Source organism: Pan troglodytes, chromosome 22, assembly GCF_028858775.2.
Source record: "Pan troglodytes isolate AG18354 chromosome 22, NHGRI_mPanTro3-v2.0_pri, whole genome shotgun sequence".
In the NCBI taxonomy this organism is placed as follows: Eukaryota; Metazoa; Chordata; class Mammalia; order Primates; family Hominidae; genus Pan; species Pan troglodytes.
The window spans coordinates 45,621,956-45,630,613 of record NC_072420.2 but is presented as its reverse complement, the minus strand read 5'-3'; the positions used below and the strand labels follow the sequence as shown (position 1 = coordinate 45,630,613).

At 63.6% G+C, this 8,658-nt stretch overlaps 1 protein-coding gene across 8 annotated transcripts in view; it reads right to left on the bottom strand.

The window, feature by feature from the left end:
• Positions 1-5,849: 5,849 nt before the first annotated feature.
• The window catches only part of SLX9 (SLX9 ribosome biogenesis factor), a 38,724-nt gene continuing 35,915 nt past the window's right edge, over positions 5,850-8,658 (bottom strand). For all 8 annotated transcript variants that reach the window (XM_054675132.2, XM_009441556.5, XM_054675137.2 and 5 more), the window contains one exon: positions 5,850-8,188. In XM_054675132.2, coding sequence (XP_054531107.1) covers positions 7,982-8,188 — 207 coding nt within the window. In that variant the 3' untranslated portion in view covers positions 5,850-7,981. The remainder of the gene's footprint in view (positions 8,189-8,658) is intronic.

Sequence of the window (8,658 nt, the reverse complement as noted above, 5' to 3'; positions counted from 1 at the left end):
CACAGCCTCATCTGGGGGACTGGGATGCAGACGTGACAGCTGGGGCTCTGGCAGCCGTTTGGCATGAGAACGAGGGAAGGGTGGTGGCCCCGGGCTATCAATGGCATCGTAGAGGCTGCGACTGCCTGTGCCCAGACTTCTCACTTTGAGACGGAAAGGCCCACCGCATTTTAAACACAAGCCACCAGGACTTGGGTCTTCTCTTACAAGCAGCCTGCCATGAGACTAGGAGGCCGGCAGGCCCCGCTCATTCCCGGGCCTGGCGAGCCCGTCCCTGCCTGTTCCACATGGGCTTGAGTTCTGCCTGCCCCTGCGCCCCACCTGCCAGAGCTCATCCTAAAGCAGCAAAGTCGGGAGTGGGGATCCTGGTCCCCGAGCACCTCCTGGCCGGAAGCTGCCTGCTGCCCGCCCAGCCTCACCTCCACCCTCCTCAGTCCCCACTGGGGCTGTCTCTCCAGGGCCCAGGGCTGACCACCCTCCACTCAGAACTCTCCCGCCTCCCACAGGCGCCCCTTTCCCTCCCGGGAGACTTCAGGGCCGGCCCAAGGGCACAGGGGACAGGACTTCCTGTGGCCATCCTATGCCCCCGTGGCTGAGCTCCGAGGGGGCGGGCTGGAGCAGGGATCACGGCTGTCGCACAAATGAGACAGAGCTTGTGGGCCCTGCCAGGGACAGGCTTCAGGCAGCGGGAGCCAGGCCCTGTGTGGGTGGGGGCAGTTTCGCCGGGGGTGGAGGGGCCGTGGGGCAAAGGCCAGGTCCAGTCAAACCCCACCCAGGAGCCATGCAGAGTTCCAGAGGGGAGAGACAGAAGGCTGCCCCCATCCCACAGGAGCCGCACAGACAGAGGCCCGGCCGCGTTCTCCAATTAAACATCAGGGTTAATTAGAGTCTTCCGGGCCCAGGGGAGGGGGCCGAGGTGGAGTAATCACGGCTGTGCCAGGAAATCCAGAGCTAAGGCCGGGGGAGGAGGGGAGTGTGCTACCCACTGGGAAGGCGGGGAGGCCAGGACTCTGCCACCCATGAGGGGCGCCCCGGCCATGCCAGCTCCAGGCTGGAGCACACAGGTCACACTCGGCTCAGCGGGGCCCTCACGCTGCCCGTCCTTACGACTGCGTGTGGTCACCACCACCATCGGGGCCAGTGGGGGATGCCAGAGCCCGAGAGGCCATAGGCCCAGCATGGGGGCTTCTCCTGAGACAGCAGGGTGGGCGCCAGAGTGTTGGGGGTATGTGGGGGGCTGCGTGTGGGGGGGTGTATGGAGGGGTGTGTGGGGTGTGTGGGACTGTGGGGAGGTGTGTGGGAGGGTGTGTGTGTGCAGTGTGTGTGGGATGTGTGAGTGGAGGGGTGCAAGTGTGGGGGGTGTGTATCGGGGTGTATGGAGGGGTGTGAGTGTGGGGGGCATGTGTCGGATGTGTCGGATGTATGTGTGCGGTGTGTTTGGGGGTTATGTGGGGTGTATGTGGGAGGTGTGTGGGGTGTATGGGTGTGTGTGGGGTGTGTGTGTGGGGTGTGTGTAGGGTGTGTGTAGGGGTGTATGTGGAGTGTGTGTGGGGTGTGGGGAGGGGTGTGTGTGGGGGGGTGTATGGGGGTGTGTGTGGGTGTGGGGTGTGTGGGTGTGTGGGGGGTGTGTGTGTGTGTGTAGGGTGTGTGTAGGGGTGTATGTGGGGTGTGAGTGTGTGGGGTGTGAGGAGGGGTGTGTATGTGAGGGGATGTGAGTGTGGGGTGTGTGGAGCGGGGTGTGAGTATGTGAATCCCACCCCTGAACTTGGAGTTCGGGAGGGAGGGGCTCAAATGGAAAAGATTCTGTCTCGGACCCTGTGGAGGGGCGGCCCCTGCCTCTGGCCCTGTGACGCCTGGGCGCCGCTCCTCCTGGGACACTGGAGTGTGCACCGCGGTCCCCCTCACACAGACCTGAGCACAGCAGGAGGCTCAGCAAGTAACACGGGGCCTGGGGTGGACGCCGACCTTGAACATGGAGGGGAGAGTCAGAAGCTCCGTGCTCCTGAATCTCAGCGCCATCACCTGGCTGGCTGGGGAGGGAGGCTCTCTCCTCTTGGGCCTCAGTTTCCCCACTCAGGGCTCCAGGGCCTTCTGTCCTATGTGGCTCCGGCCACCGGGAGATGAGGCCTCTGCTCCACAGTCTTGCAGGGACTCTCAGGCCCCAGGTGCCTCTGCATGTGTGTCACCGGGAAGAAGTATTTAGAATCAGAAAACATGTCATCACCGGTTTTCTCTGAGAAATACCCCACCAAAAATTTTAAAATGAAAACTTCCTCATCTTCAGGAAGACTGAAACAAGCCAGGAAGAGGCCTGTCATTATCACCCTGACCCACATTATTTTAACATCTTTGGAAAAAACACTTTAATTGGGTCTGTTTGACTTTAAAAGAAGGGAGCTTTCCATGAGGGTCTCAGCGCCAGGAGCCAGGGCCCAGCACAGACGCCCCAAGACGGCAACTTCAAAGGGGAAGGAGGCAAGACCAGCATCCTGCCTCCCCACCCGCCGGCAGCCACCCCGGCATCCTGGAAGCACTCACTGATAGCGGTGTCCCTGGAAAACCCTGGTCACGGCGGCAGCTGAGAACCCACCAGGCTGGAGGGGCCGCCGGGGGCTGCAGGCAGACAAGGCCTGGGCGGCAGCCAGCACCCACCAGCGTCTCGGAGCAACGACAGTGGCTGCCGTCACCGGCGTTATCGCCACACAGGGAACATTCCAGAATCAACACGCCTGGTGTTTGTACAACACTTGGCTTCCAAGCAGCACAGAACCCTGACTCACCAGCCTGGGGGTCGCGGCTGTGCCTTGCCCCTGCCCGATGCGGCCCGTCACCGCCCTCCCTCCCCACACAAGACGAAGGTCACAGACCCGATGTAACCTTCAGGGACAAACTCAGGCTGGTGCAAGGGCGCTGTGGGGCCTGGACAAGCCAGGTGCAGGCCTCATCAAGACAAAGCCCTTGCGTGGGGCACTCTCAGAGCCCAGCGATCCAGGCAGCGGAGCAAGGGACCCGAATGCAAGCCAGCCCTCAGGGCCAGCACAGGGTCCCGCCGCCTCCCAGGGCCAGCACAGGGTCCCGCTGCCTCCCACGGCAATGCTGCACGGAATACACCCCTTGCCGGGAGCCGACCCACTCACGCATCTGGGGTGATCTGGGTGGACCCCACCACGCTTGCCCACAGGGGAAGGTAGAACGGGCAGGCTGAGACGGACAGCTCAGGGAGAGGTCCATCGGGACGCTGGAGTCAGCTCTGTGTGCAGGGCCCCGTCCAGGCCCCGCTGTCCCCACTGAACACCACACGCAGGCTCTGTGTGCAGGGCCCCGTCCAGGCCCCGCTGTCCCCACTGAACACCACCCGCAGGCTCTGTGTGCAGGGCCCGTCCAGGCCCCGCTGTCCCCCGTGAACACCACACGCAGGCTGTGTGTGCAGGGCCCCGTCCAGGCCCCGCTGTCCCCTCTGAACACCACACGCAGGCTCTGTGTGCAGGGCCCGTCCAGGCCCCGCTGTCCCCCGTGAACACCACACGCAGGCTGTGTGTGCAGGGCCCCGTCCAGGCCCCGCTGTCCCCTCTGAACACCACACGCAGGCTCTGTGTGCAGGGCCCGTCCAGGCCCCGCTGTCTCCTGCCTCTCATTCACTCATCTGTGCACAGTCCCGGTGCTGCTCACACAGCACGCACAGGGCAAAGACCCTGCTCTCAGGAGCTTTCCTTCCGGTGAGGAAATAAGAAAGGAAAACCAGGGCCCAAAGTGTCCAGGAGCATCGTGGCCAGGCCAGGAAGGTGCTGGACAAACAAAGGCAGGGGCCGGGTGCTTCTGTTTGCGCTGGGAGATCGGACCCTGAGAAGGGGCCAGAGGTCTGGGTGGGCAAGGGGAGCCGGCGTGGACGCCCCCACGGGCCCTGGAACAGCTTCCACCTTCCTTCCCTCATCCTCACATCCCAGCCTCAGCCCATTCGTGGCCATCAGCAGCCCCCTATGGCTGCCCAGGCCCCAGCTCCTGGCCATGAGGCCCCCACCGCCTCCGCAGCCCCCACCACGCCCATGGTGCTCAGCTCCAGCTGCAGGCCCCCTCCCACCTGCGGCAGGGGCGTCTAAAACCCTGGTGCCCAAGACCACCCCCTAGACTGGAGATTTCCCAAAACTCACGTCCCCCAGAACCTCAGAGCCGGACCATATTTGGAACCAGTCAAGATGAGGCCACACTGGAGCAGGGAGGGCCCTAACCCAACATGGCCGGTGTCCTTATGGGACGTCACAGACACAGGGACGCGAGTGACGTGGCCACAAGCCAGGACACCAAGGGCTGCCGGCATCTGTGGCACCAGGAGGAAGCGTCTGGAATCAGAAACACAAGTAATCACCAGCAGCCGGACAGGCAAAGAAGGACCCTGCCCTGCAGCCTGAGGGAGGCGGCTCTCGACACCCCAAGTGCAGACCACCGGCCTCCGGGACACAGACAATGCACTGTTGTCTGACGCCCCCACTGTGTGCGTTTGTCGTGGCAGCTCCAGAAGCCAGCGAGGCTGGCCAGGGTGTGCGGGGCCTGCCCCGGAGCAGTGGGAACGGTCCCTGCTTGCTTGAGGACCAGGACGGCAGTTGGTGACGGACACACAGCTCCTGGGAACACGGATTGCTGACTCAGTGAGGGGCCTGAGAAGAAGGGGAGGGCCAGGGGCTTTCTTGGGGAAAGGCGGATCCAATAGCTGCTGGGTGTGGGCCTTACAGAAGCCTGGTAGGTGCTGAGAGGTGGTTTCCTCGGCCCCCCTTGGAGCGGCCACACTAAGTGCAGCCTGAGGACAGCCAGGGACAAAGGAGATCCCGGGCGCCTGGAAGGAGAACCTGGGCCTGCCCGGGGCTGAGGGAGACCCCCCAGGGCCTGTGGCCATCCCAGCCAGGAGCCCTTCACTCTGGGCCAGGCATTTGCTATTCCTTTGGCCAACACCCCACACCCCCTGCAACCAGACACTGCCCTTCCTGCGGGACTGGCAGGGTGGGGGGCTCCTCCCACTGCCTCTCCTGTCTCCCACTGTGCCCTGCAGTCCCCCATATGCCAACACTGGGCCTGGGGCTGAGGCACCCGGGACGTGCCCAGCCCAGGTCTGCGGGCCTTGAGCCTGGCATCCACAGTCCCGGCCCAGAGCTTCTCAGAGTCCTGCAGGCCAGCGCCAGGCACCTCCAGGCCCCAGGAAGCTTTGATCTGCTGTGTTAACCCTTTAACTGGGAAAAATGCACCGAGGGCCCAGGGTCTAAAAGGCATGAAAGCCGAGTCAACTGCAGAACTTGTTTAAATCGATGACCGAGGGATTCATGTTCCTGCTCCTGAAGCTCCTACAGTCATCCTCTCTGATCTGCTGATTCAGGGGCTCTACCCCAGGTGTCTGTCCAGAGAACGCACACACCCCATCCTCCGCCTGCAGCCTCCCTCTCAATGGTGGCCAGGAGCGCTCAGCTGACAGCCACGGAGAACCCCACGCTTGGACGGTCTTCTGTCATGGGATGACCCTGCCCCAGCTGTGGCCTCAGCTGAGGGTTGGGCTCTGCACCTGCAAAGAATGCTGGGGTGGCACCCCCGCAAATACTATCAAGGGCTACTTTCCTGGGACAATCTGCATCCATCTCAGCCGATGGGACACCTGCTGCCACTCCTGCCCAGCCAAGTACCCGTCGCTGTCCTTCCACGGCACCCTCCTCCCTTCCACGGCACCCTCCTCCACACGACTCTCAGGCACCGCCGGGGGCTGCTTACCCAGGGAGGAGTTAGAGGCCCCTGAGCCCGCAAGGATCCCTAGAAGAGGGGCTGCGAGCCACAACCAGACAGGAGTCATTTCAAAACCAGGAAGCAAGAAGCATTTTTACATTTTTAATTTTTAGAGACAGGATCACCCTGTCACCCAGGTGGGAGTGCCGTGGCGCAATCTTGACTCACTATAGCCACGGCCTCCTAGGCTCAAGCAATCCTCCCACCTCAGCCTCCCTAGTAGCTGACTACAGGCACGCACCACCACGCCCGGCTAATTTTTGTATTTTGTCAAGATGGGGTCTCACTATGTTGGCTGGTCTTGAACTCCTGGCCTCAAGTGATACGCCTGCCTTGGCCTCCCCAAGTGCTGGGACTACAGGTGTGCACCACTGCGCCCGGCCAGGTTTCTCACAAGAAACCCAGACCGTGGGATTGGGATGCTGGAGGAAGTGGAAGCCGCCCCCGCCGCCTCCCCACCGCGCTGTGCTCTGTGCATCCCGGACGCTGTTCCCGACACGCGCTTGACACACGCTCCACAGGCGCTCCACATGCGCCCCACACGCACTCAACACTCGCTCAACACGTGCCCCACACGCACTCAACACTCGCTCAACACGCGCCCCACACGCACTCAACACTCGCTCAACACGCGCCCAACACGCGCTCCACACGCACTCCACACTCGCTCCACACGCGCCCCACACGCCTCCACACTCACCCCACACTCGCTCCACATGCGCTCCACCACAGGAATGGTTTTGTCGCGAGCACTGGTTTGTGAGCAGCTCCTCTGAAGCGAGAAGCCCGTTCTCTAAGGAGCTGGGGCTGGGCAGCCAAGCCAGCCCCGGCCGAGGGAGCATGGGATCTGCTGCCTATGGCTCCTGTACGCCCGTCTGTCCCATCGGCCGGGGCCTTGGAGGGTGTCCGGGCTGTCTCTGTGGATGCCGTGTCTGCTCGTGTCAGGGAAGGGCCAGGACACTGAACAGAAGGGACACAGGCTCCAACTCGCCTCGGCCACCCACTCACCAGGCAGCCTTGGCGGGGCTGCTGGGGCTATGAACCCTAAGCAGGCAGCAGGGCCAGAGGAGGTCGGACCATGGGGGCTCACAACAAGAGGGGCTGTGCATAGGGGCCACCCACATGCCCTGGAGCCAGGAGGCTCCGGAGTCCCTGGGACCACCCCCACTCCAGGCAGCCTGGGAAGGCTCAGGGTGCTGGGCCCCCACCTGGGAGCTGAGAGTGGTCCTGCTCTGCACTTCCCAGACACTCTGAGTGGGGTACACCACCACATCCAGCCTGCCCAGCCCCGCTGCAGGACATGGGCCAGCGAGGCCCTGCAGGGCCCTGGGACGGGGGGAGCTCGGGCAGGGGGAGCCAAGCTGGGCCTCAGGGGCCTGGGGACGCACCACCCCCTTGCTTTCCACAACCTGAAAAGAAGGACTGATCAGTCACTGATTCACAGTCCAAAAACCAACCCCCAAATCCCAGGGCTTCCAGCAACAAAGGAGGACCTCTCTCACTTCCGGGTCAGCAAGAGCTTCAGGGCTGGGCCCACTCCGCGTCTCCTCCCTGCAGAAGGACCCTCTGCTCTCCGCCCCCAGAGCAAGGCAGTGGGCTGCCTGGGTGTGGAGCAGCTGGGTAGGGTGAGGGCAATGGGTGGGGTGGGGGGGTGCAGCCCACGGGGTGCAGACAACAGGCGAGGAGCAGGCCGGGGGCCTTGCCAGGGCCATCTGTGTCCCTGGTCACTGAGGGTGGCAGGGGAGACTGGAAGGGAAACAGAACCCCAGGTGGGGAAGGCCCTGAGCCAGCCCCCACGGCAGCCCCTGCAGGCCTCAGTGCTCCTGGATCCCACCAGGGCCGCAGCAAGAACCGAGGCTGAAGCAAATCAGGGCGGCCGGTGGCACAGGTGGGGCCACACCCAGGCACAATTCCTTCCCAACACAGCCAGCAGACTATCTTGGGGGCACCAGTGCCTGCTCAGGGACGGACTTGGGGCCTCCACAACTGCAGTCCCCACAAACCCAGTGCACGGTCCACCCTGACTGCGTGGGGACTGGGGCCCCCAGTGGAGAGATGTGGCTTGTTGTCCTGAGGAGAGCAGGGGCAGCTGTCCCAGGGTGTGCCCAGCCCTGTGAATCAGGGAAGCAGCTCATGGGAACGGCCCTGGCAGTGCAGGGGAAGTTCACAGAGCCATTTATTGAGCCCCACAACCGACCAGAGGGAAGGGCGTCCACCAGGCTCAGGCCATGGTCCTTGAGGGGCCGGCGCTCTCTACTTGGCCCACACGTGTCCTGAGGAGTTGTGGCATGCCCGCTGCCCTGGTCAGAGCTGGCCGCCATCTTCCAGCTGCATCTGCCGGGCCAGCGTCTGCCCGATGGCCACCAGGGGGCTGGCTCTGTAGGCTGGACTGGCCAGCAGCTCCTGAAACCGGGTCCTTTCTTCCTCGCTGAAAGAATGGAGACCACAGATCAGCAGGCAGGAACCCCCGGACCCCTCAGCACCCCCAGCATCTGACACAGCTCAGCCCCTCAACACCCGGAAACGTCAGACACCGAAATGAATGGCAGAGGCCTGGGGCCACCACGGGACTGAGTACTGGGGCCTTGGAAACTTCCGGCAGGAGGGGAGAGGCTGCCCCGGGCCCTCCTCGTGGCCACGTGCATCCGAGAGCCCTGGCAGTGCCCACTGTGGGGTCTGCCGTTGAGGTGTCGCCTGGCCAGCAAGTCTGGGGCTGACGGGGCTGCTGCCAAGGCTGAGAAACGGGGCGGCGACTCACAAGCCCTGCAGACTCACACCTTACATAAGAGACGGCTCGCTCCACGGGCAACCAAAACAGGTGCACACGGAGGAGAGCCGAGAGCCGAGACCCGAGAGCCTGAGCCGGCAGAGGCCTGCGGCAGAGTGGGGCGCGGCAGC